The sequence below is a fragment of the Macrosteles quadrilineatus genome, unplaced genomic scaffold (assembly GCF_028750875.1).
Source record: "Macrosteles quadrilineatus isolate MER2022 unplaced genomic scaffold, UCM_ALF_1.0 Scaffold_6__1_contigs__length_79288215, whole genome shotgun sequence".
In the NCBI taxonomy this organism is placed as follows: Eukaryota; Metazoa; Arthropoda; class Insecta; order Hemiptera; family Cicadellidae; genus Macrosteles; species Macrosteles quadrilineatus.
The window spans coordinates 55,037,898-55,061,097 of record NW_026542599.1 but is presented as its reverse complement, the minus strand read 5'-3'; the positions used below and the strand labels follow the sequence as shown (position 1 = coordinate 55,061,097).

The 23,200-nt window shown below is 34.9% G+C and overlaps 1 protein-coding gene across 2 annotated transcripts; it reads right to left on the bottom strand.

Moving 5' to 3' along the window:
* Positions 1-4,870: 4,870 nt before the first annotated feature.
* On the bottom strand, positions 4,871-22,912 carry LOC128996364 (cyclin-dependent kinase 10). Of its 2 annotated transcripts, none has more exons than XM_054421649.1 (9): positions 22,813-22,912; positions 18,731-18,900; positions 15,975-16,047; positions 14,157-14,331; positions 11,818-12,026; positions 9,734-9,895; positions 8,065-8,349; positions 7,450-7,595; positions 4,871-5,034 (listed from the first exon to the last, which is right to left on the bottom strand). In XM_054421649.1, exons 1-9 carry the CDS (start codon positions 22,826-22,828, stop codon positions 4,993-4,995), a joined length of 1,278 nt encoding a protein of 425 aa, XP_054277624.1. In that variant the 5' UTR covers positions 22,829-22,912; the 3' UTR covers positions 4,871-4,992. The 2 variants fall into 2 exon arrangements, with proteins under 2 accessions (XP_054277624.1, XP_054277625.1); XM_054421650.1 differs by having other exon boundaries at positions 11,818-12,020.
* Positions 22,913-23,200: the final 288 nt, after the last annotated feature.

Sequence of the window (23,200 nt, the reverse complement as noted above, 5' to 3'; positions counted from 1 at the left end):
CTTAGGAGTATAATTCTCTTGCTATCCTCTTTATCAATACGCAAAGGATAGGCTATACGTCCGGTAACCGAACGTGCATTAGGCATCCGGCAGTAATGTCACCGGATTGTGGGGGCCCGGAACACCATTACCAAAACGATACAATATATTTCCAACGGTGTTTGTGGTGTAGTGGATGGATAGAGTACTCGGCTGATGATCAAGAGGTACTTAGATCAAATCCCATCGGTGACACTAATTTATTGTCAAAGATTTTGCCTAGAATGCCATTCTTAACTGTACATCTTTTGTTAGAATTTGAGGCATTTAAGTTATAATTTTCATTCCATTTTTCCATCATCAGCAAGTTTGGTTGGTTAGGTTAGGTTATTACAGTAACTGCTGGACGCCTAATCGGTATTTGTTTACTTTAGGGGCTTCTAACGAATTTTGAAAAAAACTGTTTTTTCTCATTATTTGGCCTATTTTGAACACTTTTTACATTTTGGCACTTTTGGGGCAAACGCCTATTTCACCCTGAAAATCGCAAAAATTGTTCAGCAATTGCCATTTTTACTTCAGGTTTTCCCCCCCTTGCCTTTCTTTAAATGTTTTTTTATTATTGTAGTAATAAACAGATGTATATTTAAACTAACCTAACCTAACCTAACCTTGGTTTAACTAAAAATCCGCTATTTTCGGCATATTGCCAACCTAAGCATTGGTTAGGTAGGGTTAGGTTAGGTAGGATTGGGTTAGGTTAGATTTCAAATATTCAGGTGATTTTAGGCTAATTGATTTAAATAATAACTTAATAACTAAGTTAGCCATACCAAGGTTACCTAACCTTAACTAACCTAACCTAACCTTGGTTTAACTAATAGTCCGGTATTTTTGGCATATTGCTAACCTAAGCATTGGTTAGGTAGGGTAGGGTTGGGTTAGGTTAGGTTAAGTTAGGTTAGATTAGATTAGATAAAGTTAGGTTGGATTATATTTAGTTCTGTAGGTCCTGAGTAATAGGCCTAGAAAAAACACATTAAGAGTAAAAAACCCACGCAAATTTTTAGCACTTTTTGCAATTTTCAAACGCGATTTTCAGGATTAAATAGGCGTTTGCCCCAAAAGTGCCAAATGTAATTTTAAGCGTTCAAAATAGGCCAAATAACGAGAAAAAACATTTTTTTCAAAATTCGTTAGAAGCCCCTAAAGTAAACAAATATCGTTTCCTGGGCTATGCTAATATCGATTGAAACTATCAAATTGAAAATATTGATTAATAATCGATATTTTTAAATATATCTATTATAAAATTTAACTATCATAACCCAACCTAACCAACCAAACTTGCTGATGGTGAAAAACTGCTTGTTATATTGAAATTTGAAATTCAACTGATCCAAACTAACCTAACACAACTAACCAAACTTGCTGTAACAACATTTAAAAATTCTTTTCTGACGTTTAAAACTTAACTTTCCTTTTTTGTTATCAAAAGGAATTTTAAAATGGTACCGGTACTGCAAGTTTACTTAATTATCTTAGGTTAGCTAAGAACAGTTTCATTTCTTAATCCATATAACTTATTTAGCTATATTAACTATATTTTAGCCCAAACAAGATCAGTTGTCAATTTATAACTACCGGTAGGTAATGCCTTTGAAGATATTAAAACAGAGTTGCCTTCTGGAATATGGATCGAAAAGGAAAACAAAAATAGGCCTATAGAAAAAATCACTGAGCTATAATTCTAACTGGAGGTAGCACTGAATGTCAAAGATGCGTGTCGCCAGCCGCCATGTTTGTGTGAGGTGTGAGTTATAAGAAGCCGATGTTATTGGTTAAGAAAACTCACTGCTATACCAACCTAGTTATAGAAGCCATGTTATTGGTTAAGAAAACTCACTGCTGTACCAACCTAACAAAATCAGCGACACGCTCTTGACAGACTTCTGACATGGCAGTGCTACCTCCAGTTATAATTTTAGCTCAATGGAAAAAATCATGGATAATAATGATGTTTCCTTTAACAGGAAAGTACCGATTAGAGTTTTATGACACAGACACTGGTGTCTATTACAGGGCGAGTATGGGTGAACCATAAGTTTTAAATTACTGAGATTGGTAGGTATAAATCGTTAGCTGCACTAAGAACAGTCATTTCAGCATTTATTATCTCAGTGCAACAAATCTACATTCAACTAGCCAGCCATTATTACTAGGGCACTCATGGCCTTTAATTTATGGATACCTAACTCTAGTAGTTGCGCTGAAATTGAAATTCTGCCAGAGGTGAAAAGCGAGGTGTAAAACTTAATGAGGTTTTAGTTTGTACAAATTGCAAACAAACAAATCGTATTAACTTACCATATTGGTGATGTGTACGCCTAAGGAATGAGTAGCCTAAGCGGAGTATTTGGAACATAAATTTCTGACAAGCTTGCATTTGGGACCAATGTAGGCCTAATTTGGGCTTTATTACTGGTTACATACATTGTAATGAAATGGCATCCATACAAAAGAAGGTATTTTAGGCCAAAAGGGGGGTACAGTTTCTTAACTGGGCTATGCTAATATCGATTGAAACTATCGAATTGAAAATATTGATTAATAATCAATATTTTTAAATATATCTATTATAAAATTTAACTATCATAACCTAACCTAACTAACCAAACTTGCTGATGGTGAAAAAATCGCATGAAAGTTTACTAATCGGATCGATAGTTTCAATGCTGTTGGCCCGTTCTACGTACGGAAATTGAGTAGTCAACTAAAACTGGAGCTATGCCAATATATCCATTTCTAATCCAAGCAATGTTTTAGCGGTTAAACATGAATTGTAATTTGTAAACAAATAGCTGCCAAGATGAATTAAAACATGTAAACACTGTTATTTTCCTATTCTTTCCTTAAAAAGTCGAACAGAAAAATAATTTGCATAACATTGACTTTGAAGACTCGGGGGCAGAGCCCCAATTTGTATTCATCAGTGGTTATAGAATCTTACTTATTTCCTATAATCAATGGCATAATCACAGAATAATAAACTAACCTGATAGGCTAGTTCTATAACATTTTTTTATATTCAACCAGTTGTTAGTTAAAACAAATTATATTTCACTAAAACAAAGTCAAAATTTTAAATGCTCTCTAAAGCCCCCCATACACAGGCGAGCATGTTTGCGAGCCTGTTGGCAGATACGCTCGCGAACATGCTCGGCGTTTCCAAGAGACGGTCGAGCATGCTCGCGAACATTGCCTGTATTACCCCACTATACCCTATTACCACTATTCACCACAATAATAATGCACACTGATAGACAACACAACTACAACTTTAAGGTTATGTGAAGAAATAATTTGAGGAATCAGCAAAAATAATAATAAATAGTTGCTAGGCATCGGTGACAATAAAACATAAGCATCTAGACTGCCAGTGCAACTCCTAGGAACGGCCGATCGTGGATCAGATCGAAAAACCCCCCACCACCGCTCAGTGCCGATGGCGTGACGTCAACCATTACTGCAATGATACTGAACCGAACTGAGTCATGAGCCTTTGTGGTGTAGTGGATAGCGTGTCGGGCTGATAATCTGATGGTGCCGGGTTCGAATCCCACTGGGAGCACTAACTTTTTGTCAACAATTTTTTTCATATCAGCAAGTTTGGTTGGTTTGGTTAGGTTATGACAGTTTAATTTTATAATTAAAAGATTGTAAAATTGAATTTGAGACATTTTTAATTTTATTTTTAGAACAGAGCTATTTTTCGATTAGTAAACCTTCATTCGAGTTTATCATTATCAGCAAGTTTGGTTAGTTTGGTTAGGTTATGATAGTTTAATTATATTTAATTCAAATTTAATCTACAAATTATACGTTTTGACAGCAACAGTGATACAGATAACAATTTTCCGCGAACAGTTAGATAAGCTATGCTGATGCGCCGGTATGATCTGATCCTTGATCCTCCGTTCCTCGGACTTGCACTGGCAGTCTAGACGCTAGTCAATAAAACGATTCTATTGCAATGCTATGGCTATTGATTGTGTATTTAATATGCATTCATGTTTTAAGAAAGTAAGCGAGCAGCTGATTTTGCGGCCCTAGGGATGTAAAAACCTGCTTGGTCCCCAAATGACGACAGCTGGCATGGCCAGCAAAACGTAACTTTCAGCCACCAATTAACGTAAAACAGCTAAAAACATCATAGTGTGGTGAAAAATATAATACGTCTACTATCAGCTGTCAAGATCAATTTACTATAGTTGATTAAACAATGAGTTGGTACTAGATAAACATAACCTCTCTTGGAAGTTATGAGTAGTGGTTTTTAGTAATTAAGAAACGGTTATAGGTAAAGTAGTGAACGCAACTCGTTTAATTATGTAGCCTTTAAGACACTCGATGAAGTTTTAAAGGCACTCGCCAAGGCTTGTACCATAAATTTCCTACTTGTGTCGTAAATACTATTCTTATCCGATCGTTGCGTAAACTTCTGTTACTTGCAAGTATTTATCACTGGAAATAACATTTTTGTTTCACTAAATTGCAATTATTATTTTTTTTTTAGCAAACTGAATTTTGGAGGGTAAAATTCATGTTGACACACATTCCCAGCTCTTAGCCAATCTTCCACACTTTTCATAGGTTTTTTTATATGCAGGCCCTACCTACAGGGTTAAAAAGTAAGAAGAGTTTATCGTAACATTCTGCAATCAAGTTTAATGAGTGTAATCAGAGTAAATTAAAATTCATAGAGAATATAATATTAGAGGAGTTTAACTCAAACTTGGTTAAACTTTACAGGCTAAAATCCACATAAATCTGAAAGAAGTGGTCAAGTTATAAGTTAACATTGAGATATGAGAAAGTAAAACAAAAACAGTTGAATACAAAGAGTTTATTAGAAATAATTAAAACTAAAATTGGTACAGCAAACTGTTTTTCATAACACATGTCATACATAAACACTTATTTACACTTGTTGAAATGATTAGTAGCCACAAACTATTCAATCTTTCTCCTCTTAACTAGATTGCCCAAGTTAATCTGAAACAAAAAAATAAGCATAAAATTATAAAATAGTCACAACTACCGATTGAATACATTCAGAACACCCTAGCCTACATAATATAGGAACACAGAACTGACAGGTCTGATAAACATAACTAACTTATCTACTAGCAGCCTAGGTGTCACTTTGTGACTTCAATATATTGGATATGTAGTCGATAACGGTGAAAACGATTATTTCTCATCATATCCCTATGATTTGCATTGTGTGCCTTATTATTTTCATTTTGTGCACGATTTCATTGAGGCATCTTAGTAAAATTAAAATGCTAATGCAACATACTATGAAATCACAAAATCTCAAATTCCCTATGTAACATCAATAAAACATACTATGAAAACACAAAATCCGAAGCAAGTAATTTTCTCCTTTACATCATTAACTTACAATATTTTACTTGATTTTTGAAAAAAAATCTAGGCCCTTGTGCTCTATGCTACACCCTTAATATTTTACTTGTCACTGAAACATCACCAACTACAGATAACCCCATTTACCTTTAGATGTAAACAAAATTTTATTATGGCCATCAGTTTTGGCCTTAGACCGTGCCAATTAAATATGTTGGATGGTTATGTAGACAATTTTAAAATTCTTGGTATATATCTGGATAAGACCCTTTCTTGGGGACCTCATATCGATTACATAAGCTCTAAGCTTTCAAGGGTAATTTATCTTATGACTAAACTAATACAGTGTATGGATAAAAATTATATTAAAACAGCCTACTTTGCTTATTTTCAATCTATTTTCAGATACAATATTATCTTTTAAGGCAATTTCAGTAGGATAGAGGAAATTTTAGCCACGAAAGAAGTTAGTTAGAATCATATCTTGTGAACCCCAACTGGAACACTTTAAACCCCTGTTCATTCAGCTACAAATTCAAACAGTAATTAACAATGTATTTGACTCTGTATCATATATTAAAAAAAAACCAACTTAATCAAACAAAATTCTCATGTTCACAATACAAGGAATAAATACGTTGCTATAATAGATTTTTTTTATACTGCCTAAATCTCTTAAAAGCCATATCGCAATCTAACTAAAAAAACACAAGAATACATGTAATACAAAAATATCCTGAAAATGTCTTTAAGACTAAATTCTACAAATGGCTTTTGAACAATCCTTTTTATTCTCTAAATGATTTGTTTGAAATGCCTTGTATTAACTTTTAAGTAGAGTTAGCAAATTAACCTATTTACTGTTGTACCTATTTGTTGTACCTAATATTATATATATTTTGTTGGTCATGAAGTTTAATCATTTCCATTACTCTAAATGCAACACATTTTTTTACATAAAGATCAGTTGTAATATTTATAATATGTACCTATGATAACATGTCTACTTTTGTGTAATTAGCAATATTGTATTCAATCCCCCGACTATGCTATAATTTTAGCTATTTTATGACTTTGTCAATAATTTAAAAAAAACCAAAAGACAATAAACATATTTTATTTTATTTAATTTTGATGTTAACATTGTAAACAAATGTAAGCTTGAAACAGTTCAGATGATTGACAACAGAATTCAGCACAAACTCTGAAATTTTAAGAGCATATAGGACGAAGGGCTATCACGAGATATCTTCCAATCCCACAAAAGGCACTTCTAGAGGATAAGAGCTTTAAATTGATACTCAATATGCCTAAAAAAATAAATATTAAGGGGTCGATTTGTTAACAAATTCTTGTAATAATATAGATACTATTATCTTTGACTATTGGATACTGAAGTAGACAAATCTTAAGACCAATTCAACTAACAGAGCTTTGTAAGAAATTCAAACAACTAACTTGATCTCCCGTTGATTTGACAATGGATAGAACTGTACTCCGTTCACAAAAATTGTGATGGTTTGAGGGGGAGTAATTCCACTCCCTCCCACCTCTCACGTTAACTTTGAAATAGCCAATATCTGATATATAGATAAAGCTAAAAAGGTGGTGGGGAAACCTTCCTCTTAGGCTGCCTAAATTTGGTGAACAGACTTTTGGCATTGTGCCCCATATCAAAGTTGTTAGAATACAAATTAACCAGGTTAAATTTTGCCTTCATCTGTGTGTGTCAATTACTGATTTATATTGTAGGTATATGGGCCCACTTTTTAACTGAGCCAAACTGAAAGATGAATTTATTGTGAACTAAAACATTTCCAATACCATGTGAACCATCAAAGTATCAACATTTACCATAAAATAGCATATAATTTTGACAGTAGTATACTGTTAGTGGCTAATTCAACATTTTTAGGTGAAGAAAGGTTGGCTACAGCAGGTCCACATGAAAAATGAAATTCCATCATGGTCAATATCTAAAAGGACACCAAAAATCCATAATTTTGATTTTACTACTAAGAATCAAATAGCAGAACTTACAAGATCACTCAAATTGCTGGTTGGCTCCATGTCCATCGCACTTACAACAGGAGGAGGTGGTGGGTTTACGTTAGAAGGGTTCTTTGCATTTGCAGCTTTCAAATTCCGGTGTTGTGGATACGTCGGCATCATCTTCGGTTCACAAGCTGTAGATGTTACAACGGATTAAAATTATTCACAAACAACACACTAGTGATCTGCACCCTTCAGTGGCACAAAATACTTAAGAGTAACTCAGGATGTGTTGTTTTTGTATCAAAAGTTTTTTTAGTATCAAAAAAGCTCATTGATTAAAAGAACATCTACTTATTAGAGATGTGCAAGCCCGCTATTTTCAATCGACCTTTTTTGATGTCTTCTTTTAGAAATACAATTCAATATTATGACGTAGAATTAAAAACAATTTTGCTAACATAGGTTATTAAAAGCCTATGTTAGCTAAATTGATTATCATTATGAAACAAAACTGGGTTTAAAAAATTATGTTTATCTAATTTTCTTCACCACAAAATTGACTGTTCAATCCAGTTTTTCATAGCTATTAAAACAAACGGGTCAGCCACTGTTATTAATTAAGGTTGCCTAAGAATTTATCTCACATGTCCATTAACTTACGAAGAGGTGCTTCTTTGAAGTACGAACTCTGAAGACACTCCTCCGCAGTCGCCCGTTTCTTCGGGTCGTACATGAACAGAAAGTTGAGCAAACGCAGCCCAGCCGGTGTGAGCCATGGGAACCGCTGTTTCAAGTTGTTGTAGGGTTGTTGCTTCAGGGTGAAGGTAGCAAGGGCAGGTAGTGAGGAGAACTCAGGCCAGATAGCGTCACTGGGAGTGCCTAGCAGGTCTACGATCAACTCCAACTGGCCAATCTCTGACCTGCCCGGCAGCAAGGGCCTGTGATCTGTTGACAGAAAAAAATATGGGCCTGATTTAACACGTTATTGTTAGGCTATAATTTGAGTTGAAGAATCTAACCAACATATGGAGTCTAAGGACTTTTGAGAGAATAGCAAGGCTTCCTTGATTGGGAAAGAGTCCTAACAGGCAAATGAAACAAAAGAGTTAGAATATCCCACCAACAACAGATAACATTTCCAAACAAGGAAGGTATTGTGGCGAAATGCGGTAGGATGAATGTCTATAAAGATACCTGGATCCATTATATACTCTATTGGACTAATATTATTGCATGATTATATTTACAAGTAGCTAGCGTGAATTCAAATATTAATCATTGTGAACTGGGCCACGACCGACTTGGCAAGCAAAGATTCTACATAATTAATTAACTACACATTGCCCTAGTCTCTTCCCCAACACCCATATCATTATCTACCCATGCTAATAATATTCATCGGTACGGAGAGACGTCGACCACAGGGCTGCTTTCACTACACTAACACTACTCCTGGCACGTCCCTCCGGCGAATTTTGGTGTGCGGACGCATCTAGCTAACTTTGACTGTCTCAAGTCGTCTCGGTGACGTCACGCCTGTACACTCATGGTGCCTACACTCGCTCAACTTGATGTATCAGTGACGCTACAGTTTGAGTTGGAGAGAGATGTTTTGACTTGGAACACATTTCTCTCAGATTTAACCCTTCCCTGGTAGAAAATGCTGTCAGTGGCAGTTTTACTATTCTAATATGTTGTGTATACTATAAAGTTATGTACCTACTTTTTGTGCCAAAGTGGACACTCTCCCATTCTGGTAAGCCTGCTGGGATTCTCACAAAAATCCTTGAGACATTTGTGGGCCAACTGTATGTCGATATATGAGTAGGCCTATACAGATTCCATCGAACGTACACCAATACTTGTACAGTATATAATGGCAGTTTTAGGAAGTGCCAAATGTTAATTTTTGTGTGTACATGTATGTATTTGAGAATATTCAACAAATATTGCTCGATGGGATTTACCTTACAATTTGTGACTGGTTGCTGAAGATTTGGATATGTTGCTAGCCTAGTGGTTAGTGTCTCAAAATTCGATGCGAGAGGGACCGGTTTGATTCCCGGCACACCCACAAGGCATATGGGTTTTAAACGTTTTACCAAAAAGTGTTTGAATACCGCTTCCTTTCATTTCTAAAAATTCCAGTAGCATATACAGGAACGAAAAATAAATAAAAAATGATGAGCTGGCATAAGGTTTAACCATGTACAGAATCAAATAATCTACATTTGGCACCTTCCGTAGCTACGTAATAAAATAATTTCTTATTACAAAATTGAACAAATATAAATTAAGATTTTATGGGAGTTCTTACTCAAGTACTTACCCAACAATTCCCCTAGTATACAGCCAGCTGCCCACATATCTACACTCGTCGTCTGTGTGGTTGCTTGCAGCAATAACTCAGGAGCTCTGTACCACAATGTTACAACTCTCGGTGTCATCGGACGCACCGGCAGACCGAACCATCTGGCCAGGCCAAAATCAGCTGCAATGATGTTTTCAGAGGTTTTATATGTTACAAATAATAAATATAGTTGTCTCTCTTTAATCAGACACTGGCAGTCCATCACACCCATTAAACACTGCTGAAAGAGTCATCGGCTGATGACTATACAATACTAGAGTGTATTTGTGTTGTGACAGTTTTGTGTTTTTCCAGTGACAGTGTCCAGTCCGATTCCGCAGTAGTTAGGTAAATAATAGTGATTATTGGGTACTTTCTACGTACTTTTTAATCATAAAATGGGTATAGAAACCAAATTATTTGTGCTGAATTATGATGGGCATGTATTTAGCTGGACAAAAATATATAACAAAGTATAGTTATTTTGCAAATTAACTTTGTTATAATTTTTTAATAAACATGGCAAAAAATTCCCGAAAATCTATTGACACCACACAAAAAATGACTGACACCAAGAGGGTTAAAGCATAGACTAAGCAACACAAGTAGACTATACATCCCGTTGTAAATTTTGAAGCTTGTTTTTCGTGTCTAGTTCATGTACGTCCACACTGATCGCTGGGGTAGATGAAATTTTGTTTATATTATTTTAGGGTTATTTTCATGATTTGTGCTTTACAATTTGGTTATATAACTAGGAGACCAGTTATTGTTTAAGATTATATCGTTTTATGAGATTTTAAATGACTGAAATAACAAATACCCCCCCCCACCCCGCAGCAAACCTGCAGACTAAGCGAATTTCAACTTGTCTGATTACATTATTACTAAAATATTGCCATGAATAAGACATATTTATTCCCAATTTATATAACATTAGGTTTAACGAGTGCTTAGGTTTGCTGCTAGTGGGAAGGTAACAAGTGTTACGTCAATAGTATAGGATGAAATAAATAAATGTGCTAAATTTTATCAACATATATCCATAAACAAGTAAACTACAACAGTTTTCATTTTCTCCATAAGAAAACATGAGAATTTTAAATTACACTTTTTTTTATTTTCTCCGTGACCATTAGGCATACAACAGAGCTTCAATATACTAAATTATTTCTTTTTTTAAGCTCTACAAAACAGTTTAAAAAGATATTGCCAATTTTGTTGTTTTTAGGGTCAAAAAGGGGAAAACCCCATTTTTACCCCATAAAACCCCCCATAAACCCCCGTTCCCATTGTCCAATTATGCTGGTTCGCGAACTCGGTCAAATAAACGTAGGTTTAAACAATTGTACCAAATTTAATCAAAATCTGATCTTTTTGCTCGAGTTATCACGCTTACGGACACATATATATATATATATATATATATATATATGAATTTGAACGGATGGTGTTTTTGGCCTCTAGGGACCTTAAAACGAAAAATTAAATCGGTCCCGGGTCCAGGTCTTACCATGAGTACTATGGTAATAGCTTATTCCCTAAATGGGAAATTTGCTAAAAACAAATTGTAATTAAAACACAACCTCTACAGTTTGACGTACAGAACTAACAATAAAATTGGCTTCAGTTGTTCCATAAGGATGACAAATCTACTAAGGGAGTATGTTTTATCTATGGTTAAAGCATATTGGTTTGCATATTGTATTGTTTTGGTCTTAGAAGAAGTTGCAGTTCTAGAACATCAGGACTCGATCCCAGTAGCGAGGTAAACTACTCATTCATTGACTATAATCTCTAATGTCGACATTAATTTGAGAGAACAAATTTATTCAATACATAAAAAATAGCGTTTCAGCTTAAAGATAAAGACGGTAATCTAATCAACACTTCAGTATTACCATTGACTATCAGATACTGAAGTATTAATAGAAGTTGTATTAATGGTCAAAGGTATTACATTAAAAGTTCTTTTTGATGGACCTAATCAACACTTGTTAAAATGAGGATGAAACATATTTTGTGAATATACAAAAATATTATTTAATGAATGTAAAACAAACCTATTTTGACGCATCCCTTGTCAGTCATCAGCAGGTTGGACACTTTGAGGTCGCGGTGTACAATGAAGTTCTTGTGCAAATAACGCAACCCTCTAAGTACTTGGATCATGATGCACTTTACTTGCGACTCGGAAAATGGAGCTTTCATGTTGTCTAACAAACTGGCTAGGTCTTGTTCACAGTATTCCATTGCCAGAAAGATGCTGGAACTCAAAAATACTAAATGAGTTACTAGTTAAGAGAGTCTTCAAGAAGAACTGGTAATATTGGAATTAATAGTTAGGAGAGTGTTTAATAATAGTTATTTGTGCAACTAGTGAGAAAAGTGAGCAATTGACTCACTCGAGAGAAATCCTTACTCACGAGCCGTAGGCGAGTGAGGAATTGTTTCTCGAGTGAGGCAATTGTACTTTGAACTCGAGTTGCACATTATACTTTTCCTACAGTTACCATAAAACCATAATTTGTTACCATAATTTATGAAGAAACATAACCTATTTTTACACAGAAGTGAACTTTTAATATAACACTTAATGTGAAGTGACAAATACAACAGTACAACAGCTGACCAGCTGATTTACAGCCAGTGCTGCCAACGTATTTCGCGCGCATACGACGTTGACTGCATGTTACGCACTCGTCTCACTGATGAGTGAATTGGCCACTTTGCTTTCTCAAATCAGTGAGAGAACATGTAAATTGTTAGGTAACTGTAGGAAAAGTTATTTTCACCAAAGTGTAAATTCATAACACTCTGAATGGTAGGCCTAATACTGTTCTGTTTCGACCTTGAGAAATGTTTGTAATTTTGTATAGTTTGAAACTGGACCCAGCTGTTCTTGATCTGTTGTACTTAAATTAAACAGTCCAAGTTGCTAAAGAAACAGCTGTCTTTAGTCAGTAACAAAGATATAAAGATCATTCCCATACATTCTAAACCCATTCATTTTGGTTTGGACTGTTTCCTTAAGAGTCCATGGAGGCAATTTTAATCCTTTCTTAAACAATTTTAACCCTTTGTGGCAGAATGGCGAGTATAGGTCGCCGGGCGCCATTTTCACGACTGCTCAAATGGCAACCTTAATACTCGCTGAAAAATGAAGAAAAAATTTGACCTCAAAGAGTTAATTATGGCTTCCTTTTCTCTTCAGAGTCATGGTCTCAAATTCCGTGTCGCCCGCCGCTCCACTGATCGGTACCATAATAGTTATTGGCCATTTTTCGTGTTTTGTGTTAAGTGTTTAAATGTTAAAAACTGTAAATCTCAATGTTTTTTTAAAAAACGACGTGTTCGCAATAATGAAAAGACAATGACGACGTCCGCCTGAAGAAGATCCCGTGAGGATCAAAACCGGTCGCCTTTCAAGGTCAAAAGGATCACTTGACAGCAGGTAATTTCGCCAGTACACGTAACAATTAAAGCTAGTTATGGGTCACATTAAATGATTTGTGAGGTTTAATTCACAAGTAGAAGTGTCGGAATGTGTATGGAGCTCGAGATTCACATTATGAACGGGCTGAGATTGTGTTTGAATGACATCAGCTGATCGTCAGCTGTCTGCAAAATTGTATGTCACATTGAACGAGGGTTCGGGGATTGTCGCTTAAGTCCGGCTGCATTCGGCACGCAGCCGAACTATTGTGTTTACTATTGTGTTTTTGGTCGGTGACATTTGAGCGGAGTTAGTGGCTAGAGGCAGTTCGGGTGGCGGCACAAAGGCTGGTTAAGTCAAAGGATCAACGCTCTCTGATGGGTCAATGGATCAGGTGAACATTTGTGGTCTTTGAAATTTGAGGCTTCTTCTCGGGTTTGTAGTTGTTCTGGTCGATCAAATCGGCTGCCGTGTGTCTATATACTCTCCTGGGCACCTTGCCCCGGGCAACTGACCCCTTTCTCTACCTCAGGTGGCCTATTTATTGACCCGACAGCTACTGAGTGCAAAGCACCCAGTGTTTACCAAAACACCTCCAGCACGCTTCCTAGTTGGCAAGGTCACTTCCTATCTACAATTCAACCTCTACAACCTCTAGTTTACATATATCTACAAATATAAAACCTATATCTCCCTTACACTACCGTTATACCAATGGCCTACAAATTACACCAAACGATTCAGCTTAAAATGCACAAATAAGTGTGTGTAGTCCAGCTGTCTTTAAAAAACACACATCATGATGTTCTTGAGAAAAACATTGTTAGAATTATAGGTGATTCAATATACCTGAATATTTTCCCCTATGAAACTGGCTAACACATTTAAGAGTGAATTAAATGTCTACTACGCTGTAGTATATCTGTACCGTGTTCAAATCTTCTACCCACACCTTGATTATGTTACCTTTCAAGGCTTTTTCCAACGACGACCTCTTTTAGCTGAACAATGTTTTCATGTCGACAGCTCAAGAGGACAGATATTTCCCTGAGTCCGCTCACAGGCAGTCCATCTTTCTCATGTTCCATTCGTACTTTCTTCAAAGCAACAACACAATCATTCTTCGTATCCAGAGCTCGATCTAAAACAACACTCAGGATAAATCTTCAACCATACCGTACATCTTGTAGGAAAGATAAAATTACTTTTACCTACGACTACAACAGTTTTTTAAAGTAGCCGTTTCAGTTCAGATAATAGAACTGGTAAGTTTCTCATAACAGCATTGTTTACGCGTACGTCTTAAATTAAACTACTACAGTATATCACCTCCATCTCTAATTTACACTCCAGTATAATCGGTTTTGATCAACTGGGAATAGATTGACCTAAAAAGGCCATTTGGCCAAAATTCAATTTCACCATGACCCTTTAAACTCCATGGACTGTTTAGTGACCTACTGTCGAGTCAAAAAGTATACCCAGATACTTGAGTTTGAGCTTTTATTGAAACGTAACCAGTAGACTTAAAAAAATACAAGTTAAATCATATTTTTACAAATTTATTTCTGCGTTTGTATGTGTATTGGTTTCAAATTTTGTATGCAGTTTCAACTCAGTGAGTTGAATGTAAAAGGTACAGGTTTTTTTCCGCTTTCCTAACAACAGGCGACTTTAACATTTAATAACAAAAAACTACTGACATAATCGTCATGAAATTTTGATAGCTTTTAGAACTTATACTTATAAAGCACATTATTAAGAGTTTTAGAATTTTGCGTCAATTAAAAAATTCTGTTAATGGTTTTTGTAAAGGCATTTTATTTCAGGGATGGAACAAGTTAGAAACTACGATGAAAGCTTAAATTAAAGCTCTAAAAAAGATACAAATGGAAAGTTAAGTTACACATTAGCTAAGTGACCTTTAATAATTAAAATGTACGTGTAATCAAAGATGATCTGAAACACAATACAGTAGTGAGTGAAATTTGTACCGATAGGTATCGATCCGCAGGCCAACCGGGACCGGTTTTGGCAGCACTGACGCTCAAACGATGAATCATACATACCCCGTGAGGTCCTAACATAAACAGGTGAACCTACATTTATTCTAACGAGTTCGCGAACCGGCATGATCGGACTATGGGAACAGGGGTTTATGGGGAGTTTTATGGGGTTTACCTATTTTTTACCCTAGAAATAAAAAAAATTGCAATTTATGTCCAAATAATTTTATAGAGCTTAAAAAACAAATAATTTAGTATATTGAAGCGTTATTATGCGCCTAATGGTTACGGAGAAAATTCCATAAAATTGTAAATTTTAAATTCCCATGTTTTTCTTATGGAGAATAAGTAAACTGTTGTTTGCTTGTTTGAGCATATTTTTATCAAATTCGGAATATGCATTGGTTTCATACACCATTAAACAACTTTAGGGCTTCCTAAGTGCTATTAACATTTTACAAAAAAATAACTTTTTTACTCTCCCTGTTCCAGCAAAACCCAAGTAGGCCTACTCGTTACACTAATGATATTTAAATAGGGAATAAAAATGTGATATTTTTATGGAGAAATTTTAGTGTAAATACAATCAGGCAAATGGAAATTCGCTTAGTCTGCAGGTTTGCTGCTGCGGGTTTTTTTATTAAGTTATACTCGCAAAGAAAGAAGTGATGAGTGAGTTTAGTTACCTTAGTCTTACTCGGTCCATATCAGCCAAAAGATCTCAACAGGATAAAACATGCCGATGGTTACCGCTAATAAAATAAGATCATATACTCACAAACAATGCCGTACGTGCCTTCACCAATCCTGTTCAATTTCTCAAATTCCGACACAAACCTACATCGACCAAACTGCAAAAGAAAAATATGCATTATGTATATACATGTATATTATGTAGGCTATATGCACAGAAGCAATCCTTGGGTAACTTTAAAATAATATAGCCTACACAAAATTAATAGAATATATTTTAAATGTTTTACCATTTTCACGATTTCTTTCATTTTCTAAGGCGAGAGATTTGAGGAACTTCTGCAGGATCTGAGGATATCTGCATTCACTGCAGTATTTAACATTGTACTGCTGAAAAATTAGCCTTATATATATAATTCTGTAAGACAAAATGTTTACCAGAATATTGTGGACGCCTGGTAAGTCGCAGAAAAGTGGGAGGGGTCTTAAATTAAAGGTCTTGACCCCAGGGACTCGGGAAAAATAGCAGAATTCCCATAAAGTTACCAGAAAACGAGATATAACGTAAAATATCCACCATAAGAAATACATGGGGACTGGAAAACGTTTGCATTCTATCAGCTGTTACTTATTTATTTGCAATGTTTACATTTATTCCAAAAGTCCATGTTGGTAAATAATGTTTCAAAATCAATTGTATTTGTTTAATTTTGTTGTTTTCCGTTTTTATAACGAGTGAAGTAACTATGCAGGTCCAAGACGTGGAAGAGTGTCCAGGAATTCAACAGATTTAAGAAATGCTGAAAGAGATTGTCATGTTGGGCCTAACTGTGAAAGAAATCCAGAAGCTGTTTTACAACCTGCCTTCAGAAGAACGCTGGAAAATGAGTTGAGTGTTGTTTCTCACAATCTAGGTCCTCTTAAGGGGAGCACGCTGTGAGTTAGGCCACAATGCTAATTATATGGGGTAACAAGCTTCTATATCGGTACCAATATCTCAAAAAATATATGAGATATTGATCTGAAATTTTTTTTGATGCTCCTATACATATAAAACAGTATAACCATGCAAAATAATTAATTTATGGCAAATAGTTAGAAAAATATATTATTTAAAAAATTTTATATACTTTTTTTATTATTTTTTTTATGAAAATAAAAATATTTATACCATTTATAATGAAGATAATATTACATAGTTGCATCATTCTACTCAACAATCTAGCAGAAACAACTGGTAAAAATTTCAAGTCTCTACTCATGACGGTTTCCATAGAAACGGTAGGGTACCTAAACACTAAAAAACAGAAGTTTCGGGAAATTGAACTTAAACACGAACACGAATAGGCCTACTGTCACTAGTGCACTAGAAAACCTCCTGGCAAGAATTCAACACAGAGACTGTCTTCTAGTTTCCTTTTTGTTAACCTTCTTCTTATTCTTTGCTTTTTATTTTCTTCCTGCACTTCTCTGTCAGCTTTTTTTATTCTGATTTGGTCGATTTTTGTAAGCCTAAACTATATAATAACAGTAAACTTTCCTGGTTTGATTCCTACCCGTTCCAAAACATTTGCCTTAGCAATTTATTTCCTCTAAACTTGTGTTTCCCAAACTTTCTAATCATAGGCATTTTGATGAAAGACTAGGCCTCATTTACTTGAAAGTAACGACAAAACTCTAAACTAAACACCAAATGAATAAAATCCCAACAACAACAACAATCAACAATCACTGGGATAGACGACAGATGTAATTTGATGTAAACATTAGGTAAACAAACAAAGTAGAAGGCCAGCAGATAATCTGTAAATATTCAGTGCTACCAACAGCACAAATGAAATACTCCTTAGTGTTTACTAGTTATACTATATACTAAATTTACTTAGATAGATGGTTACTATTTGTGTGAAAACAATGAGCATCTCAGGAGAGCACGCTAGTTGGCCTAGCGCCAAACATGTGTAAACATTATTTAATTGTTTTATTTAGCTGAAAATATACAAGTTATGTATATAGTGTTATATATTTTCTTAAACAGCATTAAACGGGCAATAAGTTTAAAGCGTTTTCAAAAAATCAATTTTTTTTACCCATCTCACGGCATGCTCCCCTTAACAGCACTTGCATGTATTGTGGCGCACTTCACTTAGCAGAGGAGGCCACAAATGGACATTTCAACGCATGTTGCCACAATGGACATGCCACAACCACAAGTAAATGACAAACTAAAAAACCGTTTTTACATGATTCGAACTTCAAACTTAATAAGAAACATAAGGCAATACAACAGTGCAAAGGCTTTTGCGTTGCTTTCCTCTACACAAAAAGAGATTCCGGGAAATGGGCCTTACTGTTTTAAAATTCAGGGACAAATTCATAGATATATTTATGACTTACTACCGCGAAATGGGGGGCCTTATTATTATTATGATGGGGGGCCTTCATAATAATTAATAATAATTTAACCTTTACATTTGGTTCTAAAAATGGAAACTATAACAGAAGATTACAAAACAAATCATCAATTTTAAACTGGAAAAGATGTGCAATGTTTGGCTGTATGATTTCAGCTCTGATTCGTTGTTTCTCTGATTGTTGCTCTGATTGTTTTTCACTTCTCTGCATGGTGTGTCGCAGGCTTAGGCTAAGATTTTGATGTATTGACGTTTCCTTGTACATATTGATGATTTCAGGAAATAAATCATCTTCATACTTTGTAAATTGAATAGAATCTAAAGTGCATACAATTTAGGCCTACAACTTAACACACCGTAAAATACATTTTACACTAAAGAAGTGCCAGGGAAAAGGTCCTTGAAATTTTTTAACAAAGTTACTTACCAAATCTTGTTCAGGAATAGCCATCTTCTTGCCATTCACAAAAGATGTTAAAATACCCTTGTTTTGAATTGGGGCACTGGGGTCTGGATTGGCTTCAATACAAATTTTACTGTCACTCTCTTTCTCCTTTTCTTCTTTGGGAGGGAGCACTCTTTTAGGGACAGGTGGTACTGTAACAAAACATCAGTGCTGACAAAAGAAAGAGAAATATGTACAAGTAGAGCTTAGTCTTGATGCCTGACTGAATGGTAAGGCAAAGCACATTTACTGCCATCTCTATTTAAAAATATCTGGTCTGATCTGTATTGTTTGAAATAAACACTACCGGTACTTGTCATTGGTCTATCCTGCGTTTAGAGCTGTGTATTACAGGGTGGTCTTCTCTTCTTTAAAAGTGATAAACATATTTGGCAAAGTCCCAATCAAACTTTTATCTCCATCTCTATCTTAATATCAAACCAAAACTGCCACTTCCACCTTGGTACCAGCATTTAGCAAAAGAAAAAAATTAGCAACAGAGTAACATGCACGGTCTAAAATGTATTTTTTTTTTACTTTTGAATTTCACTTCCGACGTTAAGGATTGTAGATTGGCTGGTAATTTGTTAGGCCTTTAAACAGTTTTGGCCCGAGATTTTGAGGTACAGGCATCCCAGAAACAAAAGAACCCTGGGCCATTTCGAGCCGTGCAGGTTTGAAGGGTACCTAAGAAATTAGTTTTTTTCTTTTTTTTTCTTAAAAAGCTTAGGCCTAATAGTTGTAATTATGGTGCAAAAAAGTTCACAATTTTAAGTAGCCTATAATATTACCTGATCAATGTAAGGTTAAAGTTGAACTAGATGCTAAAACCTGGTTCCACTACCATAATTTGTAATACCGTATACTAAAAGACGACACTGACTCTTTCACCGATTACTAAAAAATTTATTGTTTTAGTCTAGACATATGTTCCTCATTAATCGGTCCTAGGAATACTTATGAAATATTGATTGAATTTGATTCAATAACAAATTATAGCAAGTTACCTAAACATGTTATGCTATTATTATCACCTATTGCTATTTAATCATAGGGTTGGGTAGGGTTAGGTCAATTTATTCTAATTTTTTTTTTTATTAAGACTCTGTGACTAAAAATATTTTATCATATGACTTAGTAGGCCTATTCCATGATTATCAAATAGAGTTCCTAATTTAATTGATACAACAGAAAATACCCTACTAATAAATAGTTTTGCCAGTTTACTAACAGATGTTCTGAATATTTTAAGTGGGAAAAATATGCACTAAGAAACTGTGTACCCCTTAAAAGTTAGCCTATAAGTTAGATCGTCCTGGCAGCACGCTGTCCTGATTTGTGCAATTCTTCAAGATACAGTTTCTTAACTGGGCTTCCCTAACTTAATATAGATCAAAAATATCAATTACTAATCGATATTTGTACGACAGTCCTATCAATTATAAAATGAAACTGTTATAACGTATCCTAATCCACAACCAAACTTACTGATTATGAAAAAATCGAATGAAGGTTTACTAACTTAAATTGAATCGGGCACTGTCTCGCAAAGAACCTGCGATATATTATCGGATGAATAAAAATAGGATTGTTGTTTATCTGATTCAATATAGGCCTATCGTTTATAAAATAAGTTATTGTTTATCTTTTTCCCTATGTAAACACCAAATTCATTTATGATTTGTTTACATTTTTAACTTATTTGTATTAAAAAAATAAACAAACAATATCCAACCAACAACTGTTTTTAATTTTCAATAACTTACTGTTGATATCGTAACCACATAGAAAAGGAAACTTCGTGGCTCCTTCCACTTTTAAGTTGGGTAGGCTATTCCTAAGAAAAAATTAGGGTAAAATAAAAAAAACGATTTGGTAATGTTTTGTTATTTTTTAAATTTAATCATATGTTATTAAAGTCAATGCAATATTAATATCAAATTAAATAAATATCGATAAGATTATAACGATTGGCATAACTTAAGCCTAAGAAATTACCGATTGGGTTATTATTCACTTTCCCCAACTCAACTATAAGACGATCACCCAAACGTCCTAAGACTTTTTAAACTGTTCCTAGACACCAATACTACAACTTTCTCAAATTACTTTTTTGTCATTGAGATTTCCTGTAGAAACCACGCCTGTACTAGACACCAACCATGAAAAACTGGCTTAACCCCTTAACCGCCACGCACGAGATATGCCGGGCTATACTAGTTTTCAGAGCAACCGCCACGTACGAGATATGCCGGGCTATACTAGTTTTCAGAGCAACCGCCACGTACGAGTTATCTCGTGTTGACGTAATCAGCTGTTGTGTTTCATTTTTAACAGCTCACTTCCCGCCTTATCTCTGATATACGTACGTAAACAAGTTGTTGACAGTGCTGCTTGACTAGTGCTGCAATCTGGTGGATTTTAGTGGTATTATAGGTCAGTAATGGTCCCGATCAGTTCCGTTCGTAGTTTCAGTAAAACTTGTGCTTGCGGAAGCTTACGTAATGCTTACGTACATTATGCGTGTCATTATAATTGTGTTTTTTGGTGGTTATTTACTTGGTAGTGTTGAATGAGTAGTAAATATTAGTCGTAATGGCTGGTGACATGCTTGAGGATGACGATTTATTAGAGTTGTAGACTTTATTGTAGGCCTAACTCAAGAAACCCCCGAACCCCACCCCCCCCCCCCCCCCACAATCACAAATTTTAGTAGGGTATTGTTAAAGCTTAATGTTTTTGAAGATGTCTACAAACAATATTGATAACTATTTTCTTTAGAAAAACAACTGGTACAGTTTATTAAATCACAAGTAAAAATTGTCAAAAACGGCAAAAATAAGTGGCAATGGCGGATTTTGACTAGGCTACTTAGACGGCGGTTAAGGGGTTAAACATAAGTAACACTACTACCCCGTGGTTTACTATACTATACACCTCATCAAGATTAAAACACCACACACAGATAATTAGACACCATTACCAATATTACTAGACACCACTCCCAGATTCCTAGACACCATACCTAGATTACTAGACACTATGTCCAGATTATGGTTAGGTTAATCTAGGTACTTAATGGTGTCTAGTAATGGTAGGCTGATGGTGTCTAGTAATCTGGGGCGTGGTGTATAGTAGTTATCGGTGAGGTGTCTAGAACTTATAGGAAACTGCCCTGTCACGATCTTTAAGCGAGTTTTTCAGGCGTCCCGTCTAGTAATCTAGGCGTAGTGTCTACAGGAAGCCTCAGCGACAAAAAAGTCATATAAGTTAAGAAAGTTTATGTGTTGGTGTCTAGGAACTCAGTTTAACACGTCTTATAGAACGTTTTAGGTGACTTGGGGAAAGTGGATTTAACAGACATTGAAAGAGAGTGCCAAGATTACTAAAATACATTAATATGATGGATATGGGGTTTTAGAATATTACTGAATTAAGGCCCCTATGGATATGGTGTGGTCTGCCTATAGCTAAACTCAACTGTCCAGTCTATAAAATTAAAATAAGCAACAAATCCAATAAGTTAACTTCTAGAATGGTTGTAGCCATCACTCAAGGATAGTAGTTATCAGTTAAGTTAGTGCTAGGTCTTGCTTTGGGTAGACTTTCATTCATTTATTCATTTCTACGGCAAATGCCATTAAACAATACATATCAAAACAAGATGGTCTGCAAAAATAAATACAAGAATAGCAAATATACATGGAACAATACATTCAAGAGACTAGACAGATTGTATAGAATGATCTTACAAAATAAAACATGCATGAACAAGTAGAATAAATAGTTGCAGACTAACATTACAAGAGACATCATATTATACTAATTGTAACGACAGAATAAATACTCAATACAAAATATTATATACATGAAGAAGCAAAATATAGTTTAAGACTGACATTACAAGAGATATTCATAAGAATTTAGAGACTTTAGACAAATTTAGAGACTTCAAAATCTGTTGGCACAAACAACTCTACCTTTTGCTTTCTACACATTGACCAAAGGGTATATAACACATTTAACATTACTTAGCCTAAATCATGATGTATTATCAAGTTTACCTTCAATTCCTTCCATTTTAATCGTCAATAAATATCTCGTGTCAAAATATAACGCCTTTAGGTTAACAATAAAATTCCGGCGGATGACGCCGACGGACGATATGAGATGAGGATTAGGATGATAGCAGCATCAATAGCATAAAAAAACACAGAATAAACAAAACAAACAAATTTATAGTTTACAAAAAAGTGTGCTTATGCCTTTACTTTATGCAGCTGCGGAGTTTGTTGTGCTGAAACTATGCTTTTATTTGCAGCTACAAAATAATATTAATAACATACTAATTAGTAGTCGATGACAAAATGCATCTCGAAACTAAAAAATTACAATTTTGTACCTTAGTATAAAACCAATAAGTGAGAAAAAAAATAGGAATACAATTTATTC